At 33.7% G+C, this 25,767-nt stretch overlaps 1 protein-coding gene across 3 annotated transcripts in view; it reads left to right on the top strand.

Annotated features, from left to right (window-relative positions):
• The first annotated feature begins 10,513 nt into the window (after window positions 1–10,513).
• BMP5 (bone morphogenetic protein 5) overlaps window positions 10,514–25,767 on the top strand; it is a 177,189-nt gene continuing 161,935 nt past the window's right edge. For 2 of the 3 annotated variants that reach the window (XM_044675909.1, XM_044675906.1), the window contains exon 1: window positions 10,514–11,726. In XM_044675909.1, the coding sequence (XP_044531844.1) occupies window positions 11,234–11,726 (493 nt within the window). In that variant the 5' untranslated portion in view covers window positions 10,514–11,233. The remainder of the gene's footprint in view (window positions 11,727–25,767) is intronic. The other variant, XM_044675907.1, reaches the window with a different exon arrangement.

Below are 25,767 nucleotides of genomic sequence, written 5' to 3'. Positions count from 1 at the left end.
AAGCATTCCTCTTCTCAAGGAGCTCTGAACTGAATAGGGGAGACACTTGTAAACAATGATATACACACATAGTACACATATGGAATAAATTGCACTTTTATTAGAAGAAATATCTATTTTTCCATCTTTAAAAATTCATAAAGAAATTATATTTCTCCCATCTGATTTTCAATAAAATGATCATAATCTATCTTATTTTTCTTCTTCTAAGCTTACTCATAAATTCAAAGTATATTTTTAAAAAACACTAAAGGATAAGCTAGTGGGCATAATGGATAAAGTACTGGGCTTGAAAACAGGAAGACATCTTCACGAGTTCAAATTTGGCCTGAAACACTCAGTGACCCTGGGCAATTCACTTAACTCTCTTTGCCTCAGTTCCTCATTTGTAAAATGAACTGGAGAAGGAAATGGCAAACCACTCAAACATCTTTGTCCAGAAAACTGCAAATGGAATTATAGAGAATCAAACATGATTGAAAACGACTAAACAACAACAACAAAATACTACATAAGTGGGTTGCATACATGAAGTCCTTGGAATAAAAAATGCCTATAAACATGGAAAGGAAAAGCATAGACTTGGAAAGTTTCTCATTTTGGCTCACTTTGATTCTTGAAAAAAACATGCACAAAGGCTAATGGATTTTCAAGCCCTAGAGCCATAGCAATCTGCAGGAAAGGAAGAGTAGTATTGTCTGTTTATGTGGCTACTGTATGGGCTGTTACAGAAAGGAGCCCCATTTTGTCAAAAAAAACCAATTAATAGTAAGATTTGAGAAGAATTTTACTTTATGTTAAAATTAAATTTATACCAAGATAATTTTTCTCACATCTTCACTGTTCATCTATAGATTCCCTTTGCATTTAGGGTTTTGTTTTCTTTTGATTAGAATTGGGTTCTAAAAATTGTCACTATTTTAAGGCAATTTATATCTGGATCTGAGATATATTGGTCTTTTCAAGTTGGGTTAGCAGACTACTCAGTGTGTATCTATTTCCATTCTGATGAAATATAGAACAAAATGTTTTTAATCAGACTGGAAGACAATTTCTATGATATACTCTGATGTCATTGCTTTCTTGGTAATGTACTTGAAACTGTAGAAAATACAACTGTTAGAGTGAGAAAAAGCAATAAGTGAAGCTTTAGCTTGGGAGAAGAAAATGAATTCCCTCCTTGTTGCTGAAGAGGAGTGGTGAAAGGTGAGAGATAAAGAAAGCAGAGTTACACACTTGAAAGAGAGTTTCAGATAAGGGAAATAGAGGGGATAAGTTTTTTTTTTTCTTAAATGGAGGCACAGAGATAAAGGTTTTTTGTAAACCAGTGAGACTAAAGATACAACTAAGAGAATATGGATTTCAGGGAAGAAAAAAATCAATAGATTTTCAACAAAGAAACAACCAGGGAAAATTTGGGGGTGGGGGGAAGAACAAAAGGTAAAATTAAATCCAAATTAAAAAAATAAACGTTTATATTTTATAAATTATATATATATATATGTATATACACATTTGAACAAATAAGCATTGAGGTACACAAACTAAACTGTAAAAAAACTGTGAAGTAGAAGGAAATTGATAGATTACCCTCATTATTTTCACTAGAACAATAGATTTTAAGTGATATGAACTTAGATCATTAGATTTTTAAATGAACAGGAATTTAGGTCCATATTGACAATTTCCTCAATCTATGAAAATATTGTCATACATGTAATGAACTTATTACATGATTTATTTATACTTTGATACTCAAATGATGCTATTTCTTTCATTGTGGAAACTCCCACCAATTCAGGTAGTAATCCTTGTATTGAAATCTCCATGTATTGCCATGGCTCAAAATTTTAGCCTTCTCTGGTCAATATGATAATAAGATTCTCTGTATTAGCTAGGTTGGTCATTGAATGTCAGGCATAAAATTCAGAATTGCCAGGATCCATAAGATCTTGCTTAGCCTTTGGAAAATCAGATCACTTCTTCCTCCAAAGAGAAATTGAAGTAAAACATTCACAGATATGAATTACACTCAAACCAATAAATATCTGAAAAAGATAACGAGGGCCTTCTGAAGATAGACAGATGTTTGAGGAAACACTTGCTTATTTCATGTGGGCATCATAGCACTTCATGCATGAGAATCCGTGGTTTATAGTCAAGATACTAAAGTCAGATTTGCAAGAAAAACTTTCTGAAAATAGCAAAATAGTTTTAATGCTTAAAGTATATATGTGTGTACCTGCATGTATATACATATAATTTATACTCACACAATATAGATATACAACAAAACTGCATGAAAACTTTTGGGACATTGTGTGAATGTACACATATGTACATGATGTGTGTGCATATATGTATACATGTGTGTATGCATGCACACACACAGGTCCTGCAACTATTAATATAATTCTTTCCCCAAATGGATCTTTACCACAAATCAGGGGAAATAAGTAAACTTTGTTCTTGTTTCTCAAATCTGCAACTGGCAATAGGAGCATGTTATTCACTGCCAAAACTTTTTGTTTGAGGAAGTTTCAATTTTTCCACCTTTCAAAATCAGTAAGAAAAATGCACTTTTCCCATCATCAAATGAATTTTTCTGATATATGCCTTGGGAAATAGATGGAAATAGATGATATCCTGTGATACTATGAAATATGCTGTGTCACTAATAATAATACTCAAATACATAAAAAGGAACAGGGAGCTTCATGAATAATTCTGATGTTGTCATTAGTGATACAGATGGAAACCCAGCCAGGCCTGCCCTTCTTGAGTTACTCTTATCTATGGATATTCACTTACAAGTTCACTCATGATCTACATCCAAAACTCCAGTCTGTCTGGAAGTCAATTGGCTTTTTTTTTAAACCCTTACCTGCTTAGAATCAATACTAAGTATTGGTTTCAAGGCAGAAGAGTAGTAAGGGCTGAGCAGTACTTATTACACTTCATTATATTTTAAATTATAATTAACTATTTTTCATTATAGCACAAAAAACTAAACCTTTACCATGGAGAACAGTATTGCAAATATAATAAACTATAATGAATACTTACTATGAAAAAAATTGTCCTGTCCTTACTACTCTTGTGCCTTAAAAACAATATTTAGTATTGATTCTGAATATCTCAGAACATCTCAGGCCAGAACTGAATCCAGGACCTCCCATGTCTAGTCGTGGCTCTCTGTCCAATGAGCCACCTAGCTACCCCTCAACTAGAATTTATTAAGAGCCTATTTTATGCCAGGGTAAAAAAGGAAGAGAACAAATATTTATTGAGGTCTTACTATGTGGAAGACACTATTCTTTGTGCTTCACAAATATGATCTTATTTGATTCGAAGAACACTTTAAGGTAGGTACTATTGTTATCCACATTTTACAGTTAAGTAAACTGAGATAGAGAGAATTTACATAACTTTCTCAGGCTCACCACAGCTAGTAACTGTTTAAAGCTGAGATTTTAACTCAGATTTTCCTGATTCCAAGCCCAGTGCACTCCCTAGCTTCCAGGATCTAGTGCTAAGGACTAGAGATACAGAGAAAGCTCCTGCATAGTCCCTGCTCTCAGGAAGCTCTCAGTGCATTGGAGAAGATAATGCATAAACCAAATCATAAACCATTGTGAATGAATTATAGATAGTTAGATAAAGGGTATATTGGAAGTAGCAACAAAGAGAAGGAACTAAAACTAAGTTGGCCTATGAAAGACTCTTTTCAGAAAATGAAGCTTTGGCTCAATCCTGAAGGAAACAGGAGAAACTCAGAATTAGAGATGAGGGTGCTGCAAGCATCCTTCCCTGCTCTCTCCTATATTCTAAAGATGTTAGTGGAACACCAAGACAGTGTGTGTCTCTCACTATATAACTAGCCTATCTTTCCCAATGACACCCTTCCACTCCACCCCGCAGCTGATCCTCCTCTGCCAAATCACCATTTTCTATCAGTGTCAGAAAATTGTTCAAATCGATTTAGGGACATTGTCGAGTTTACAGCAATATAGGGATAAAGGGGGAGCTTCAGGCTGCTTCTTCCTTGAAATACGAGATATGCATAATGATCAGATTTAGTTCTTTCTAACTTCATGATGATCCTAGGTAGTGCTCACAGAAGAGTTCATAAATTGATTATAATAGTTGTTGAAGAAGATGATGACCACCTCTGATCTATTCTGGTATCGAGGTCACTTGGTTCAGAAATAGCTAGACTAATTGGACTCTGGACTGTGGCTTTCCATCAGCCTTGTTCCTTTTTAGTTAAACAGAGATGATTTTTCCTCTTTGCTACCTGAGAACACTGTGGGAAGAATAGTATGTGTCAAACTCCAGTTCTTCTGGGTTCCTTGTTGGATCTAAGATCTTACTTGTTTTTACCTGCCAGGAAGGGCATTTATAAAGTCTAACACTCATAAAGTCAATCACTCTCTCATATGAAACACTGAACCATCATGTGAATTATCAGGAATGCTATCATTATTAGTTATCTAGCTCACAAAGCTATTGCTGCAATTAGCTAGACTTCTAATTGAGTGCTGTGGTGCTTTCTGAGGCAAAGGATAAGAGAAAAGCAAGCTTATTTAGTGTGAGAAAATTTGGTGACAATGCAGTCAGGACAAGTAAATCAAGAGCTGGCCCTGGATTCAAGGAGACAAAGGTTCAAGACTGGCCTGAGGTTAGTTCTAATTGTGTGACTGATCTCAATGTCCCCAGGCACACTCTTTTAGGGAAGTCTATTTAACTTGAGGTGCATGGACCCCAAAGGGGTCACTGGATAGATTTCAGGAGGATCATCAACTTGGATGGGAAAAATAAAACATTACATTTTGTTTTCACTAACCTCTAACTGAAAACTGGCATTTCCTTCAATTATTTAAAAACATTATTCTGAGGAGGGTACATGGGCTTCCTCCAACTGCCAAAGAGTTCTGTGAAGTGAAAAAGTTTAAGAGCTCTTGCTCTTAGAGGAAAAAGTGCTGATATACATGGGTCAGGGGAGTTTTTTTTTTTTTTTACCTGAAACTCCATATAACAATGAAATCACAAGTCTAATTTAAAAAAATACATGTCAGTAATACATGTACATTATTTTTCCCTAAAGAAATGCTATTATCCATAGGACCATAATTGAATTATCCTGACAAAAGCTAGAGCTTTTACTTTGAAGAAAGGATTAAAATGGAATTAAATGGAATCATTGGGCAAAGTGGGCAGTAGTGTTCCTGTTCTGTGAGCTGTAACATGTAAACAACATTCAATCTGGTTATTATGTGGCTGAGAAAACCCATAAACAGGGCCCACCCACTGCATAATTGTGAAATCAGCCAAGTTTGTCCTTAGTGCCCTATCACTTCTAACAGAACCTCTAGTTTTTTCCCTACTTAGAGAATCATTCCTGGGTCCCACTTCAGCTAATCCCCACTAAAAATGGTAACTAACAACTAAAAGCTTATTTGATAAGGGCTTAAAGACATCTGTATTTTTATAGGGAATTCTTTTTTTTTTCCCTTCTTCTTCTTCTTTGTATCTCTACTGACTGTCATTCTCTGTCAAATAGAATTGCTTAATAAATCCATGGTAAATTGAAGGCTTACAAGACTTCAAAATGTAACGGTCATTAGTGGCTGCATAACTTGGGCATCCACCTACTCTACCTACTTGTAAAGATGACTCTGGCCTGTCACCAAAGTAATTTTCCCAAAGAACAGATCTGATCATGTGAGTTCATCCTTTCTCTCACTAAATTCCATAGATTCCCTATTACTTCAAGGATCAATCTATTTATCTTAAATCGATAATCTGGCCCAATCCTGCACCATTTCTTATCTAATTTCACATTCAACCCCTGGCAAAACTCTAGAATCCATCCACACAAACCCAGGTATCCAAAGATATGGGATTAGTAATTGAGTAGAGCTGGATTTTCTTTTTGACCAAGACATTTCCTTGTCTTTCATCTGTGGAATATCAGATCAGATTCATTACATTCAGATGAGACATAAACTAAGTACCCTCGTGAAAGGCTCTAGGATACCTTCATGAAGGCTGAATCAAAGGGTAAAAAGAGACTTTGAAATATCAAGCAATTTCCCCTACTCACCCCCAAATCCCACATGCAGATAAGACTGCCCTTAAAATATCAACGAAATAAGTTTTTAAATGAATATCTGAAGAAGACGAATAACACATTTCCTTTAGCGATTAATCATATTCAAACAAAAGTTTCCTGCCCATAAATTAATTTCATTTTTTTCAATAAATTCTTTGGTTATACTGCTCTTCATTACTGAGTCCAGCTCTGGCTACATGACTGTTTCGTTACCATTTTGGCTCATTTAGTATCAAACTCTTTCAATCTGGAGGTTTGGCACAAGGGAGCTAAAACATCTGGATGTGTGGTTGAATTTATCTAGTGTTTTGTCATTAGCTTGCAGCCAGTGTGCTCGATGCCATCCAACCTTCAACTAGAATTCCACTAAGCAGTTTTAGCATTTTCTTCATTACACTTTCTCCTGGAAAGAACATGGAAACTCCATTATCCGCTGAAAAGAATACTAAAGCATTTATTATGTAAATATATATACATGGTAAAAAGCACACTGCAAACATAAAATAATATCCTCCTGCACTAAAAACAATAAGAAACATTTCAAATGTGCTCAGTGGCTGTACTTTATTACTCACTGCCCAGGTCTTCTAAAGAACATCTAATCACATACACACACAAACAGCCTACGCTGTCCAGCTATTAAAATCCCTTTCAGGTTACTGCAAGCAAATCTAAGTCAGATGGTGGTGTTGTAGCACTGCTTTGCTTTTCTCTGGACCACTACTATGCACAATATAGTCTCTGTTTATAAGTGTGCAATGTTTTTTGGCTCACAGAGAGAATGAACTGGAGGCCATATAACACAGCAGATGGAACTCTGATTTGCACTTGTACACAGCTCCGTTATTATTATAGGACATGAGAATATGATGCCTCCTTGGAACCTCTTTCTGCCTGTGCCATCAGATATTTCACTATTGCTTCAAAAACAAGATACTGGGGCATCTTTCCACAGAAGCTCTGAGACCTTGTTCACATAGTAGACTAGTGTTGTTGTTCAGTCATTTTTCAGTCGTGCCTGATTCTTCATGACCCATTTTGTGATTTGTTTGCTTTGTGTGTGTGTGTGTGTGTGTGTGTGTGTGTGTGTGTGTGTGTGTTTGGCAAAGTCTCTGGAGGCATTGTCTTTCTTTGACTCATTTTACAGGTGATGAAACTGAGACAAATAGGGTGAGATGATTTGCTCAGGGTTACATAGATAATAAGTGTCTGAAGCCAAATTTGAATTCAATCCTGATTCTATCCATTGCACCACTTTTCCAACACCAACTAGTAGACTAGAATGTCTGGCTAATGCTGAAGTAACATTTTGCTCACTGTTAACATCATGAGTACAGTGATGATGTTGTGACTATTTATTAGCATTGGGAAAAGTTTTCAATAGGGATCATTTTTATTTGAACAGTGACCGATCTATTTTAAATCAGTCACATCATAATTCACTTCTCATTGAAACCCTCGTGGTGGAAATTTAAAAATAAATAAAAGGAGTCAGTTGGACCATATTAAACTTGCAAAATTATACTGCATTGGAGTTCCCTTAATAAAGGATTTCCAGCCTTGTTTGGTGACTCTGTCTTTTGACTTTCAATAAACTTCCTCCCATCCTCTATTCAATGTGAAAGGAAATAAATTCTAGAGTTTACCAGCACACACATATAAAATACAATAAATATATTATTTTCCAAATAGAAATATCATTCAGTACGTAATAATTTTTTACCATTATAATTTGTTTTCTCTCCAATCAATACTTTTTTTCATCAACTACTTCTTTTGTAATAGTTCAAGATAATATATTTTTATTTTACCTCTATCTCATAATTGAGCATATTCTAGGTTCCAAAGATATTCATCCCATATACAGTTTGGGAACTTTTATGCTAACAGAAAGGATGACAATGGAAACACTTTTCTTACTTAGTTGTGATTATCATCTTCCTTTTCAGAAGTCTTTGAGGTGAGGTCCATTTTTATCCATCCCTAGTAGGATGTACTTAACATAATTGAAAGGCAACTAGGGAATAGCACAAGACATATTTTAAAAATTTCCTTTTTTAATCTTTCTCTAGTTCTTGTCCTATCATCACATTTCCTTTTATTTTAAATTAAAATTGCTACTGGGGATGTCCTAACTTTTGGTTCCATAACCTTGGACTGATAAATCTTGCCTTGATCTGATGCATTCTATTTTTCAATGTACTTTTTTCATACTTGATGAGAAATGCTATGGGGAATTCAATTGATATGGTTATGTGAATGTATCATTTAGTTATTAGAAATGAACCTAGTAGCTGTTTCTACTTTTTGTTCACTTAGATTTACAGATGCAATCCTTCCTTCACCTCTCCCTCTACTTTGTTTTTTCTTTCTTTTTTTCAACATAGTGTTATCTGGGGTTTTTGACAGTTGAGAAAGAAAGAAAAGTTCTGGCTTTTCCTTTAAAATAAAGTAATTTGTATTTAAAATAGAGAGACACCTTATGTAGCTGTTTAAGTAATTAAATGAAATTATATTGGTTGAGACTATAAATTATCATTTTTTAAAAAGTATTTTTATTCTTCATATAAATATTATGCATAACCACATGCATAGATTATATGAGTGGAAGGTTTTTCATTAAACTTGGCCCATATTTACTTTATTTGATGTTCTGTGGCAACTCTGCTAGGCTAAAGAGGAAAATTCACAATCTTTGTAATAGTTTATTGAAAAAAAATTAAGTAGAAGAGAGACATGCTTTATCCAGGATGTTTTATAAATGTAAGAGAAAAGCATCTTGCCTCAAAGTACTTGATTTGAAACTATACTAGTGACCAAGAATTCTCATTATGGTTTGGACACTAAGTGAGTTATTTGAAGTATTTAAGTGGTTTTGTAGACCAGTTCTTCAGGGAATGATATTCCTCCACTGAGCCCCAATCATTTTGGGCCACGGCTAGTTAAGCTGTTCCTATTTCTCAAGGATGTTCTATGAACTTTGGGAATCCGAGGCTATCTCGGTGTCTAACACCTGACCAGAGTAAATTTAATAAATCTTTGGGAGAACTGACAATTATCCTAACCAGGCTTTAGTGAGAAGCATCTCAAGGGGGAAAAAAGTCATTTGCTTTACTCAATACTATTACTCTGATTAAGTGTAATGCCAATGAACTAGACAATTGAAGGAATCAAGCTAGTCTATAACAAGTATTTAGAGAGAAAATGGAAGGGGAAAAAAATAAAGAAAACATTATCATCCTCCATCCCCAAGAAAACTGAATGAAAAACTTGACACTATTCAGTTGGTTTTAGAATCTGATTCAAACCATTCCAATTCCAATATCATAATATTGAAATAATGAAATCTATGATCTCTATATAAGAAGTGATAATAAAGGTTGTGGCTTTGTAAATATACTCATTTGGCTAAGAGACCAAATGTTAAGATAAATTTATTCTATATTAATTTCTTCTGATCGACTAGTTCATCTCAAAATGTATTCCAATGTTTCTCAAAGTTTTCCATCAACCTTTTAAAAAGCCAAATTTTAATATTTATAATTTCAGATGAAGTACATAAAGGTTATTTGCTTTCTGATAAATGAGTGGCTTAACAATTAAAATGTTCCATGTGACATAGAATTAAAAAGTAATCATTTTAATTATTTGTGTTATCAAGTTTAAAATTTTTAAGATTGTGTATTGTTTCTAATTGAGTTCTTTGTATAGGTGTATAACACACACATATATCATTTGTATATTGGAGACACAGAGAGAGAAAGACAGAGGAAATTAAAATGATATCTGGATCCCTTTTACTAACTAAAAATTATTTTAAACTTTTTAAATGTAGGCTACCATAACCCTCAGATTGTTAGGTTTTCCATTGTGCTGGGTAGAATATATTTCCTAATGACAAATTTCATAATTTTGTTTTAGAATGTAGAACAGGTACCACTTAAGTAACAGCAAATTTACTTATGTTTTTAAAAAATGCTTTCATTTGCCATGTTTTCCCAGCAAATAAAACTCTAGATTCTTAATTTAATCAAAACTGAGAAAAGTAGTCAGAAATAAAGTTTGGTAATCCGATGACATCTCAGCTATTACTCAGGATTTCATATTGAAGCATAAAACGTGTGCCTTTAAAAGAAAAGTCAAAAAGAATGCTGAGAATAAGAGCAGTCAGAATTTTTATCCCGATATTTGAAAACATTCATATTCTGGAGTTTATCTGTAAAAGGCAGCATAATGCTAAATTAGGTGTGTGGTTATAAAATGCCAAAAATGGAGATTTTTTTTTCTGGCAGTCAAAGGGTTAAAGTCTTTTTGCTTTACCAGTTTCAAATTACAATGAGAAGCCTCTTCTTTCCCAGCAGGGTTGTGCTTACATTAGTCTTTAGATCTCTCTTGAAGAGGGCTGGTATATTTGTGCCTGCTGGAGGTGGAAATAACAGTAAGAAGGAGAAAGGAGTTGAATGGACTTTCGAGAAGGTTTGCAAGTAAACTCAGGAAAACACATTTACTTTACTAGTACAATCTTAAGTCTCATTTTACACTAAGAGGACCCAAAAGATGTTAAAGTTATCACCAAGCTGCCGGAAAAATACATATGACAGCACCAAGGTGCAGATCAGGATAGATCTGTGATTCAGAACTTTGTCTTGGAAAGAACACAAGGGTTTTGAAGAAGTTTAAATCAAGTGAAGATAACTCTGGGAACTACAGTTTATCAGAAGATCAACTTTTGTTAATCCAAACACCAAAGAGCTGATTGCCTTACATTTCTATAGGAATGCATAGGTCATTTGACCAAATCATATTAGCCGTCTTCTGCTACATAAATGCAGTACAAACTATAACAACTGTGGATAATTGGAAATCTGAGTTTCAGCTTTCTTAGGAATAACCGCAACTTGACACATTCCAAAATACTTAAAATAGAAAAGGAAAATCATTAAGGATGTTGTCTTTAGAAAAGTCACTGACATGAAGAATAGGTAAATTTGTTTTTCAGCTGCTGGGGAAGTGTATACCTCTTAGGAACTCAGATTTTAAGAGAACGAGAATTAAGAACAACCACCAAAAAAAAAAAAAAAAAGCCAAAACAACAACTTTTTTCCTTCTTGGGAAAAAATGTATCTGACTGTACTTTTACTTAGGGGTATTGTTGGTTTGCTTTGGAGCTGCTGGGTTCTAGTGGGTTATGCAAAAGGAGGATTAGGAGATAATCATGTTCACTCCAGTTTTATTTATAGGAGGCTACGGAATCATGAAAGAAGGGAAATACAGAGGGAAATTCTTTCTATCTTGGGTTTGCCTCACAGACCCAGACCATTTTCACCTGGAAAGCAAGCTTCTTCTGCTCCTCTTTTTATGCTGAATCTGTACAATGCCATGACAAATGAAGAAGATGCCGAGGAGGAGTTGGAATATTCAATAAGGGGATCCATGGGAAGAGAAACCAGAGGAGTAAGAAAGGGATACCCTGCATCTCCCAATGGATATTCGCAGAGAATACAATTATCTCGCACTCCACCTCTGACCACCCAAAGTCCTCCTTTGGCCAGCCTACATGATACCAACTTTCTGAATGATGCTGATATGGTCATGAGCTTTGTCAATTTAGGTATGTCCTTTATTTATTTATTTATTGAATTCTCTATTGTTAATCTATGTTATAACAAAGTGAAAGTTTTACTAATGGCGAAGTAGCTGCATGGTAGGTGGTCATGTTTATATAAAGTCATTTTCTATAACTCTCCTCTCCTGGCTTCTGTTTCCTTTCTTTCATTGATGTAATGCAAATTCTTGCCTTAGGCAGCAAAGCTCATGTTTTTTAAATATAAAAAAAAGTTAAAATTAAACACTTATGGTTTCAGTAGATTTCAGCCTTTTTTCAGAACTTGTTAAAATCTTAACCATGCCTAAACATATGAACAAACAGATGCTATTGTAGAAAGCAGAAATCTATGAGGACAGTTATAGGGTTCACTGAAAAAGAAGCATTTGGGGCTGAAAATGAGAAAGAACTTGATAATCTTATTTGTCATTCAAGAAACATATTAGATGCATCTTAAATTATGCATAAATCGTATATCTTTAAAAATTCCTTTGCAGGGAAGACATGTTATAAAAAAGCTATTATAATTTAATTCATTAAAAGCAAATGATATCATCGAATCTTTGTAACACAAAAGATTCCTTAAGAAATTCTGATATGATATGTCTTTTAGGGAAGTGGGGGGAGGCAGACCAATATTTTCTATCTGCAGTAAGGTACTCAATACTTATTTTTGTTTTCAGAAAGTTAGCTATAATCTCTGTATTTAGTGATCCTCCCACTAGTGAAAATCTCGGGAATTAGTATCATTATTGGCTTTTATGTGATACACAAATACACACATATAAATTCAAGGCTAATGATGTTAGTAATTAGTGTTAGTTTTGATGTTAAAAAATTGGAAAATGTTCTGAATTCATTTCAGATAATCAAAACCAAAGCATTTTCTGTATTGTTAGTATCCATTGTAATTTTCCTAATAATAACATTAGTGTTATAATGTGTTTAACCACAATGATTTCATAGAGGCTGTCATTTTACTTAAAGATCTCACTACATTTTTCCATTTAATATATTTGTAGCAACGGAAATTATTACCTTAAGACCTATTCAAAAAATAAATAAGTTTTTTGATGTTTTAACATTCAAATCTAAACATTTTACCTATAAGTTCAACATACAAAAAAATAAAATTTTACATTGTTATTGGCTTTGTAAAAATATGCCCAACTTACTTTTATTTTAAAGTGGACTGCCTCTGTGAGCAAATTGTTGTTTTTTAAAGAATTCTAATGCAATATAATTTTTTTCTGAATAGTCATATGGTCTCAAAGGCCAAAGAATATCTGTATGTTTTTATATTGTGTGCTGCTCAGTGAGCTCTGCTCATTGGTATCAGCCATCTCTGCAAGAAGGATAAGGTGTTCTCCAGGGTCATATGTTTTATGTTACTGAAGCTTTAAAAATTGTGAAAACTTTAATAAGGAGTGTTTTCCAGTGGTTGAAATAATCAGATATCCTTGAAGTCTTTTCTCATACGTTGTAATTACTAGGTCACATTTGGTTCTTACAAGTCATTAAAATGTAGCTTAACCCTAAATTAGTTGGAATACTCTTCCTTGCCCCGAATCCTATGTAATTGTGGTTTATGTGGCATTTTACTTTGCAGCTTTTGTAAGAACTATTCATGCGGAATTTAGATTAGTTGAAATGGTTTTATCTTAACATTCCTTATTTAGGTATAATTAACATATTCACAAATAAATCATGGAAAGAAGGAAACAGTTTTATATGATTTAAGATCTGATAGAGAAGGGCAAACTAAATTGCCAAGAGTGGAAAAAATATTACTTTGGTCACAAGTTAATGTTAACGATATATTTCCAAATCAGAGGAAGTTGCTGAATGGATCTTCAAGAAGAAAGCTAGATTAGTTTATGTTTTAAAATCATCCAGCACCATCATTCTACTTTCTGAGGCATTAGAAAGCTTTCTCTCAAGAAATGAAAAAGACCACTCATCAACCAAAAAATACTGTTTCATTCAGCAATTTCTAGGACCTCCTTGTTATCATTGGAGGACAGTTCCATTTGGAATTAATGTTTTGGTGTACAGGGAATGCTCAGTTATAATTGTTTGGATTACATTAGTAGGGTAATTCAATATGTATGTTCTGGGATATATTTGGTCATGTTATTCCGAAAGAGGAATATTAGATGTGAGCTTCAGACAGGAATATTGTTTGTATCATGACTTGCAATGTGAAATAGAAAAGTGAGCTATCCCAGGGAACAAACCACAAATTTCCCGACTTTATTGAATCATCCTAAATGAAACCTCTCACTTGAAATATGCAGGCTAATTAACTCTGACGGTAAGGTGACTTTCTGCTAGTTGAATAAGGGGAAGTTAAAGCATAACTGTACCATTCTCAGAGCTTTTTGCATTTTATATTCCTGAAATTTGTGGTCAAATACTACTTATTCAAAAGATAAATTTAACAATATAACTTCTCCCAAGAAAACTACGAAACAAAGCAAAAGTATCCTAGAATTCTCAGCATTATATTACTATGGATAATATTCACTTATTTTGGGTGTGTTTAAAAACTTGGCATTCTTGAGCACTTTTGTAAATACTTCTTGGAGCTTTGCCTAAGTTCCTACTACCTTCCCATGCCCCACCAGTAGCGATTTTCCAGTGTCCCAAATGGCATCACCTACACAGGGAAATAAGTGTAAATGAATCAAATAAATAGTTCAAGGGTAGTTTGGCCTGGAGAGGTTACCTAGATATAAATAATTATGAGGAAACCAAGCTATTTACATGTCCAATAAAAAAAGATGAGGCTATTCCTTGTACAACTTCCTGCTTTGATCATCGAGGAAACTGTTGGCATTTTCTGTCAAAGGATCTATTTTTTGTTGCTATTTTGAAAAACAAAAAAAATATTTTTTCCAAGTTCATATCTTGCTAAAAAAAAGGACAACTGGGTCACATTCAAAATCTGTCTGAGTATTTCTTAAAAATGACTTTAAGGGAAGTCACTTTTATTTCCTATTACCGGAAAAATGATCTTGAATTAAATAACAGCAACTGTTTTCAAGTCAATGGATAGGTTGACAGTTTCTAGTTTTTACACTATACATTTTTACATGAAGTGGGCAGCTCTACCCTTAAATAATACTCTAATCATAGTAGCTACTTATCTTATGAAACTTCTACTTGTGACTGGTTCCTTTTTTAAAAAGTGTTACATATGCAGCTCCTCATGGAAGACTCTGTCCTCTGCTGTCTTCATCCCTTTTAATTAATACTTGATTAACTGAATTCTAAGCCTCTATCAACTGTTTTTATCAATGAAGTTATTGAATAGCTACAGAAATTTTATTTAAACTACATTATAGTTACTAGTATTAGTAATAACTCCATGAGGGAAATATATGGTTTTTTTTAACCATCTACTTTCCCAATGGGAAGACTTTGATTTGTTCCTGTAAAATATGTGAATTCAAGACTATTATATGAATTTTAGAAACTTGGGTAATATTATTTTCAGGGTTTATAAGAATCTCATATTTAGCTTGTTTCATATAGGTTTTTACCAATAGAAGGAAAGCATCTTGAGGGCAGAAAGTATTTTTTGTTTCTGTTTTTGCTTTTCATTTTGTTTTTGACTCTCTAGGACTTAACACAATTCCCAGTGAATGGCAGGTGCTTAATAAATACATCTAGATTAGTGGATTTTTCCATCAGAATAATCAAATTCTTTATCACTAAGGTTCACTTTTTTAAAAAAAATCCTGTCTTTATAAGATATTATAGGTCAAATTTTAATTTAATACTTTGGTTATAGCACTATTCAAATGACGTAAAGACTTAAAAAGATAATTTTAATAAAACAGAAATAAAATATAAATGTAATTTTATTCTTTACTGTCATCTTATTATGCTGAAAAAAAATTGAACTTCAGATTTATCTGCTTAAATTCCCCAGTTTGTCATGGATTTTGATTCATTGGTGGACTTTGCATGATGATCTCAGCACTAATTGATAATTTAGTTGTTTAGTACTTTCTTCATTCATGCGTCTAGAAGCAAATTCATTGTGAGTGCATAACTCATACTATTCCGTTACAAAACGATATTTTAAAACCATTAAATAAAATAATGTTTTTATAACTTCATAGATAAATTTAATATTTAAAGTAATTTTATATGACCAAAACTTGCAAGGACATTGAACACTTAGTTTACTGGTGATTTTTGGCAGAAGGTGGTAGAAATGCTTTTCCTTGTTGACATTTTAGAAAGACATTATGGCTATCTGTTATAACATATTATTTTGCACTTATATGAATATTCACTGGGGAATTTTAAAGTAGAGATAGTCAAATGTAACATATCTAGATAGATATATGTAGTATCATGCTATTACTTTCAACATAAACACATTCATAAAAATTTAAGGGGATTTTTTTTTTTGCAAAATGACGTGTTCCTAAAGTAAGCTTGCCTCCATCAAGCAATTTCATGTCATGCCAACTAATATTTATAAGAGATTACTACTAATAATAATAACAAACCTCTTTTGTATGAATGGAAAAAATAGTGGTAGCTAGGTTAGAGCTATGATTTCCTTTCTAAACCATTATATTCAGAGGTGTGGCTAAAGAGTTTTCCTTTGAAATTCTCCTTTTATTAGCTGATCCATTATAATTAATCTCATTAGTTGTAGTAGTCGAATTAATTCATCACAACTTCAAACTGATGCTCAAACTTAACTCTTTGTTAAAGTTTTATCATTGTTCTTGCCAAGGGAAGAACAAATCACAATAAATTTTAATGTGGAAATGCTTGTCACTAATACCTGTATCTTCCTTTCATATTTCATCTACTTTTTCACCCCAATTCCTACCTTAAAAATACACACACACACACACACACACACACACACCTTTATTTCTGTAATATCCATCTAGCCTCAGGTCTTTAAGGCACTGCTTTTTCTCTTGCCCTTTCCTTTATTTTTTTTGGGGGGGGGGCATTAGGGAAGTGGTCATAGTTTCTTCATCCCAAAAGGTTTAGATTAACAGAAAATCAATTAGTTACAGTTTCATCCTTTAGTACAGTGTTCTGCTTTTTCTGAACCTGAGAGCAAAGAGTTTATGAAGTGCCAATTTCATCCTCACCAAAAGAAGAAAGCCTCCCCAGGGCATCGGAGTAATTCTGGCTGTTGAAATCCTCTGTAATTAATTTCCAGACCCTACTACCTAACTGCATCTTGCACTGCCACCACCACCAACACCACCCCTAGGGCTTCTTTCCTTTTTAGTTGACATCATAGTCTCCTAGACTTTTCATGACCATTTGAACTTTAAGGCAGTAAAAGGCTTCGACCGCCTTCTAATTCTATGACTTTGGGAGAAAAAAAATGGATTTTTGAATGGAAGACATAGAAAGAAATGTGAAAAAGAGATAAGGAAAATACAGAAATGGAGCCAAGAAAAGAAATGTCAGAACAGAGGGATTGGACATGGGACTGGGACAAGTATTGGCAGCAAAGAGGGAAAAAAGAAAAATATAGAATAGGTTCGAGGAAGTTAAAAGATCCAGAGAAAACTCAGATATAAGGCTAAAGGATAAAACATACAAAGGTACAAGAATGAACAAAAATAGATAGAAAAGAAGAAATGAATGAGAGGCCTCAAGTTCTGCTTTTTGAGTTGTGCAGGTGGAGGGTGGGTTGGGATTCCTCAGTCCACCTCACACTGACAAGACAGCTAATTCCACATCCCCAAATCAAATCAGGTCCAGGGGCAAACTCTTTCATCCTTACAAACTTAAATACCTAAAAGGAAAGGAAAAAAAAGTTTAAAAATCCCTCGATACGTGTACAAGGAGCACACAGACGGGCTACTAACATTTACAGTCATAAATAATGTAGTAGCTTAGCTTTTAAAAACCACAGGTTAAAGGATGAGGCCTGCCATGACGCACAGAGAGGAGCTGAGATCAGAGGAGCAACTAAAAGGGTTGGGGAGAAACAATGAATCCCCTTGTTCTAAGTAATATTTATGAGTGCTTCTTTGCACCTTAAGTTCATATTTTATTGGCTAGGCCATGGGGTTTCCCCATTTGCTCATCTCTTAAAATAACACCCTTGGCTAAGATTTCCTATAAAACATACAAGTAATACAGCAGGCAGAACTCACCGATCTTGACAACCAACTCATTTATTTAGGGAAAGAAGGAATCCGTTATGATTTGGGTGTCAGATTTTGACATTCGAGATCCAGCTCACAGGCCAAAAAAATGTGTTAGTAAAATGAAAACAGTAGTAGAAGCATTCACCTGCCTTTTGGAAAGAGATGGAAGGAATCAAGAGTACCAAGATCACCAGAATTGATAAATTGTCTGAAGTTTAGCAGGAGTCTAGAAAGACAGAAAGTGAATCTAATGTGACCTCACATCTCCAGAATGCAAAAAGAACACAAAAAGTTTACCTTTAGAATTAGAATACGGGTTGTATTGTAATGCCAAGAAGACTGAAAAATTTTGAGGTTTTGGCCAACATAATATAACCAACTCGGATTGAGGGCTTCTGAATCAAATTGGAAAATAAATAAATAGACAGATAAATGAAGGGCTAAGTAGATAGTAGGTATGTAGATTAAAAAAAAACAACCTTATTTTGTGAAAGATTAAATACCAAAGGAAAAAACTAGAGAATAGTCATCTTTTTCAGGTTTGAATATAATGTAAACTTTGTTCGGTATTATAACAGTCTTTTAAAATGGTGATTCTTGTTGGAACATTGTGATATATATTTTCAATGGACCCCTTTGTATTTGATAAACAAATTAGCACAACCCAATGACCAAATGGACGAAAGTCATCATGAATCAGTATCACTTTGATTTTTATTCTATTACATTTATCTAATTTATTTCTCTAAGTTCCACATTCTTTTCCAATCAAATTATTATTGCCTATGATCATAGATTAATTTACCAAGTGTTACAAATTATTTTAGAAGCCATCTAGTTCACTTTTTCTAAGTGGAAACTGAGGTCCAGAGAGGTTAAGTGACCAAAATCACATAGATAGTGATTTATAGAGTTAGAATTTGAACTCAAGTTCAATGATTTTATGTCCAGCACTTTTTTCACTCTACCTTACTAAGTAACTCCTTTTAAATAACTGAATACATTTGCTAAGAAAACCTGTGAAGTTTTTTTAGAATCTGTTAAAAATTTATACTATACCAACTTATAAGTAAGTGACTGAAAATCTTTCTCCCTGCAAACCCTACTAAGTTCTATTGCCTGAAATAGAAGTATGTTTCGTCATTATTATTATTACCACCATCATTATAACTATTATAAAATCAGAATTCTGATAAGAGATGTGAGATATATGTTGATATTGGAAGAATGAATTCATGAAAATAAATTAGATCATTACAAAAAAGATGATATAGGTATATATTGGGAGGAAGGGAAGTCTCTATCTAAATATATATGTATATAGGGCATCCTAAAAGTAAGGCTTTGGGAGCTTTTTGTATATGCATATGTAAATATTAATAAAAAGGTATATATGTACACATTTGAAACACACACAATCACATATATCTATATACCTATATATGTATAAACATATAAACATGCATGTACTAATATTTTCTGCATTGGCAAGCACCATGGATGAACCATTATCTGTCCCTGTCAATCAACAGTTTGTAACTATTTACTTCAGGTACTTGGCAGTAGACTATGACACTATACAATGTTGATAAAGGAATTGGAGTCTGTTCATGGCAGACCCCAATGTCCTATGCAGTTGTTAAAGAAAGAAGAATTTCTTATTTATGGTCAGGTTTTCCAAAGGTTATTTGGAACTGACATGATCCTAATTGCAAAATGATGTGAAAGTGATTGGCCTAATGACCCACAAGGGAAAAATGAAGTGGAAGAAAAATTCATATTGCCAATACTATGGAATTAATCTGGAAATGTAGCCCTTCAAGTAAGTCCATTAATTTTTATATATAGTAGAAAGGTTTTAGAAAGAGAATCAGGTGAACTGAAGTGAAGAATTGGAGTGAAGACTTGGCAGAGGTCAGGTTGGCTAACATTTTTAATACTATTTAGTGATATAAATGATTTTAAACTTCTATCCATTTCAGAACCCCCTTTTCTCCTCCTCATCAATATTATTTCTTCAATTCCTTTAAGTGATATGTGATTTTATGAGTATTAGAATCCCCACCATTAGTGGGAGATATAAAACACCGGGGATCAATGATCACTGCCATTTGGTTGCAACCCATTATGTTTTCTCATCCAGTATGATTTTTGTTTATGTTATCTTATTCAATCTTCTACAGAGGAGCCACATGATGTGCTAGAAGGAAATAGTCTGACAAAGATGAAAGAAAATTGATTCTATAGTCAGAGAAACTGAGCTCAAATCTTGCCTATGAAGCTCAATAGTGGAATCTCTTCATCAAATGATATGAACATGTTAGACAATTGACATAATTCCAAATCATTTACTGAAATGGTTTTATTGATTCATCCACAGACAATGTCCTTATGTGTCTATCTTTCTATAGCCTTTCTAACACTGATTATTCTCATCTTTTGACATCTTTGCCAATTTATTGGGAATGAGATGAAATCTCAAGATAATTTTGATAAATATTTCTATTATAATTGTTAACATTTTAATATGAATATGTTTATTTTTCATTCATTCATATCTTTTGATTTCTTATCTATTTGATAATAATTTTTCATCTTATATATTTCTATTATTTGGCTTCATGTCTTTGATACCAAACCCTTTCCAGGGAAATCTGACATGTGTGTGTGTGTATGCTTAGTCAATCACTGATTTTCTTATTTTAGATGCATTAATTTTATTTGTGGAAAAACCTTTTAATTACTTGCAAAAAAGTGAACTCTTTTAGTTTGATAATTGCTTCTATTCCTTGTTTGGTTAAGAATTCATTACCCCTATTTGTGAAATTTACATGACTTGTTTCTCTTTTTAATTTTTGTGATATAAACTTTAATATTTAGGTCAATTATTGTCGAATATAGTATAAGAAGTAAGTCCAACCCTAATTTTTACCAGATTGCTATGAAAGTACTTTTCAATTTCTAAATTCCCATAGACAACATTCAATCAAAAATAAGCTGTAGCTATCGTGCCACATCTGTAGTATTGTGTTCAGTTTAACTTACCATAACCTTAGACCTGGCACATTCTATCTCTTCATTTCCACCTCCAACCTTCACTGGATTTCTTTTAAGACTGAGGTCAAGTCCCACCATCTAGCAAGTCCTATCTGCTGCTAGCAACTTCTCCCTGAGATTTTCTTTTCTCATTTACACAGTAAAGGAAAAGCTCTGTAAATATCTTGTGTAATTGGTTATTTCAATGTTTTTTTCTCCGTTAGAATTTAAGTTCCTTGTAAGCAGAAAAATATATTTTTGCCATTCTTTAAAACCCTAGTGCTTAGTATATTTCCCAGTATATAATAAATGTTTAATACATACTTGTTGACCAACAGACTCAACCTGTCAACCTAGAAAGTACAAGGAGGGTAATCTAGTTGGTAAATGATCTGGAAACCAGGAATAATGAAAGGAAATAGGGAAATTTCATCTCCAAAATAGACTATTTAGAAGCAAATGTGTGAACTATCTTCAAATATTTGGAGAGTCATTGTATGTATGATGTATTTAAATTGTTCTACTTGGCTCCAAGGGGTAGAACTAGGATAAGAGGACAGAAAGACCAATTTCAATCAAATCTATTTTGTAAGAATTATAGCTGTATAAAAATGAACCAAATTACATTAATAGGTAATGAGTTCACCATCTTTGGAGGTCTTCAAGTCAGTAAAATGATGGCCCTTTGTTGGGAATATAGAGGCAATTTTGTATGAGTTATGTGTTAGACTAATCAGTTCCTGAGATACCTTCCAACTCATATTTTATGATTCTGTGAGCCTGTTGCATCCTCTGGGATATGCTTCTGGAAATTGCTTTTCAAGTGATCTAGGGTCAAATTCCTAGGGTTATACCATTGCTTCCACTTAATCCTGAATGTTTCTTGAATGCTGTCTTCCTTTGGGGACAAAATTATACTATAGAGTTGAAAAATAGTTGACTTATGTAAGAGTGCCCAAACACTAAAGAGCCCCTTTGGAACAGAGAGACATTTAAAAGAGTTATTTAATACTCTTTCTATCAACTGTATTTATGAACATTTCATTTTTTACAAATTTGATTCACAAGTACAATCTGTAGATATAAATTGCTGAGCTGGTAGTTGAAAATTCATTGTACTCAAGTAATCATATAGTCATTGAGTTTTATTGTATTGTGTGTATGTTTGTGTTTTGTTAATTTGTAGTTCTTTTACACTGCTGAATTAGTGTTCGTAGGAATTTATTTCTACTAGGGAACATACAACCCAAAGTGACTTTAGCCCTTCTAGGTTCATTTTAATTTTCAACAATCGCTTGACACTCTTGTTAATTAATTGTGCTTAATAGTTTCCTATTGTATTGTTTTTATATAAATGAGAGAGTTTATGGAGCTGGTCCAAGAAGATATAGAAGACATTTTAGGACTCTCTAATTCCAAACTAGGGCAGTGAAGTACTACATTAGAAAAAGTTCCAAGTCTAGAGTCAGGAAGGCTCATCTTCCTAATTTCATATCTGCCCCCAGACACTTAATAGCTGTGTAACTTTGGACAAGTAACTCAATGTGTTTGCCTGAGTTCCCTCATCTATAAAAAGAGATAGAGAAGGAAATGGCAAAACTCTCCACTCTCTATGCCAAGCAACCTTCAAATGGGGTCATGAAGAATCAGACACGACTGAAAAATAACTTAACAACAACAACAATTACAGACTATTTTCTCATTGCAACTATGTGATAGAGGTAATTAGGTGACACTGTGAGCAGACTGTAGAGCTGGCATGGAGAAAGTTTGAGTATAAAACTAGCATCAGATACTAGTTTGATAAACCTGGGAAAGTTACTTAAAGTCTGCCTCCCTTTCTTCATCTATAGAATGAAAATAATAGCACCTACCTCCCAGAGTTGTTCTGAGGATAAAATAAGAAAATATTTATATAATGCTTTGCAGATCTTAAAATGTCATACAAATTATAGTTATTATTCCTCTTCTTGCCACACTCTCTCCTGTATCTGTATTTGTGCTAGTTTAATCCCGTGAAATGCTTATTGCACTTCCTCTTTACTAATTGTTGTTAGAATCGTATTTTCTTCAAGATATAGCTCAATTGCCACCTCCTATCTGAAGCCTTAATTATATTACATTTGCCTCTAATAAATTTACCTTAAGCCTTAATTCAAGCCTTTTGAGAATTTTTGAGCTCAATTCTGTCATCCAAAATTTGTTATATTGTCCAACTTTGTGTCATCTCCAACTCTTACAAGAAATTGAACTATTAAGAGTATGAATTCCTTGAAAAGAGGGATTGTTTCACTTTATATTTGTATTCACAGAACTTGGCACAGTTTGTGGCATGTAGCCAATTCTTGAAAAATGCTTGCTTGCTTGATTGATCTACACCTTCATCCACATGATAGATAGAAATATTGACTAGAACAGAGTCCATGACAAATTCCTGTATTGTCCTACTAGAGACTTTCATTTAATTTTTCTAATTACTGTTTGTGGTTCTAGTCATTAAACTGGGTCGAAATATACCTTAGTGTCTAATGACACGGTCCACGTCTCTATTTTGTTTGTACATATCAAACAGTTTCAGGAGGAAAAAATTACTTCTCTAAAGACATATAGATAGAATGTGAAAGACCTAGAATTTGAACCCAGGTCCTACTGCTATTTATCATTGTATCAGTTGCTGTAAGTTTCATTGGAATGTAACTTCTTTATATCTTAATAGTTTTATTTGTCTTAATCAATGCTTTGATAAAGGAGACAATCACTCAAAATGAACCCTCAAAGATTAATTTTTTTCTGACAATCACATGCCTTCATCATAGTCATTTCTTGTAGTTATGATCTGTGATCAAGATCATGGGCTCCCTAACCAAGTGAAATATAAACTCACAAAACATATTGGGTGAAATCAAGGGGACCTTTGGTCTCCTGGAGCCTTTTTTAAGGGACAGGAATCTGGGTAGCAAAGAGATTAGACAGAAGAGAAGAATATCAGGAAGTTTCAGATGGCTGCAGACTCTTGTCTTCCTCTCACCAAGCCTTCACTTTACAACAGCAGCAGAATTATATGGAGCTGGTTTCATGATCAGAGGATTAGCACCCAAACCATTAATTGCTCCCATGTAGCCTCAGGATATCAGATAATTAAAAACACAACTTAATCTAAAGAATTTGGAATCTTCCTGATGTAAGCGGACCTTTTCACATTTCCTTTGCTCAATTGCCCTATTATGCTAAGACAATTTAATTGGTGGAAATAGATAGCATTTGGATAGAAGGGGCTTATTTCTTGCAAGTCTAAGGTTATAAGATGCACTTGAGGGAGAAGGGTACCTGTTTCCACTGCCTATTCAATATCTACAAGCAAGTGAAGGTTATTGGTTTATTATTTTTATTATTATTATATGTAAAATATAATAATTAATAAATAAATTATTATCATAGAAGAGAGGACAGTTTCCTACACATAAACCTGATGAAGTTTGAGATTTAGAATCACAAAATATTTGAGCTAGAAGATTAAAGAGATTTTTTTTTCAGTTCATTTCCCTAGTTTTATAGATGAGATACCTGGGATTCAGAGAAGTGATGATGTTTATCTCATGTCAGACAGCTGTTAAGTATGAGAGTTGGAAACTAAACCTCAGTCTTCTGACTTTCAGTGTGATTCCCTTTTTCAAGATCAAAAAACTCTAGGCCGGGCTTCTAGCCCCCACTGTTAACATTCACAATATCATGGTCCTCAGATTCCCAGCTGGGAAGGTGTGGCCCTGGCAAAGATGATTACACTCCTAAGAAGTATTTTATCCTTAAGAATTAGGCAAAGAATTTCATTATCATGTATCTTATGTAAGCATAGTTGGTTTTAAATGACAAAGTAGTATTCCAATTTTTTCTTAAAAACCTAACTTTTTTGAAAAACAGAGCAGATGAAAGGAAGGGGGGAAGAAAACAGGACCAAATAAAACACAAAGGAATCCACATTGAAAAGCAAAAAAAAAAAAAAATACTGTGTGACAGAGTTTTTCAGTGTTCTTTAAACATTGGGAGAGAATGAACTTCCGGAAGGGGAAAACCCCTGCTTTTTATCAACACTTGGCTGTCTTTGGAAGTGACCTGCTTAAAAAAAAAAAGTGACCTGCTACCAGGGGAAAAAGGGAAACCCTTTGCCTTTCTCTGTTCCTTCATCTAGGGAATAAGAACACTGAAAGAACTAGCTCATAGAAGTCAACAGTAGCCACTGAAGTGGGTCATGTTAAACCTGCTAGGTGGGGAAGTTTCATGGAATCAATTGTTGGAGTGGAGGGGGGGTCCCCAAAGACTTTTACTCTAATTACTTCGCACCAAGCACTGTGGAATCTCCAGATTCTAGAGGTTAAGTGTGGCCTTAACTTCTTTATTCTACTTATCTTTTTGTGGTGCTCAAGACTATGAGTTAAGGGCAATATTCTTTAAGAGTTGAATTGTTCTATCCTTCTAGGGTATAACTTATTAGTCAAACAAGTTTCACTTCCCAAAAAGTAGGTAAAGAAGGCACACATCTTTAAGCAAAATCAGCTGTTAGTAAGATTGAAGCCAGCTTTCTCTTTGATTTTAAGCATGTCATTTTTCTCTATTAGACTTCTTTTTACTCTATTAAGATAGATAAGGATGATACAAGTAACTAGAAAATTAATCTACTGCCAACATTTTGGCAGACCTCTAGTAAAGCCACATGTTAATGCATAATTTCAAGACAATTTTTATACAATTTTCTAATATACCTAACTAATCTGATGAACCCCTAATCAGAGCGTTCATGACTTTGTCTTGCTTTATCATTATCGAGTAAAATATTTCAGCATGTTAAATCAGTTGAGGTATCTAAT

Source organism: Gracilinanus agilis, chromosome 4, assembly GCF_016433145.1.
Source record: "Gracilinanus agilis isolate LMUSP501 chromosome 4, AgileGrace, whole genome shotgun sequence".
Lineage (NCBI taxonomy): Eukaryota > Metazoa > Chordata > Mammalia > Didelphimorphia > Didelphidae > Gracilinanus > Gracilinanus agilis.
Note: the sequence above shows the minus strand (reverse complement) of the source record. Positions and strands in the feature narration are given on the sequence as shown.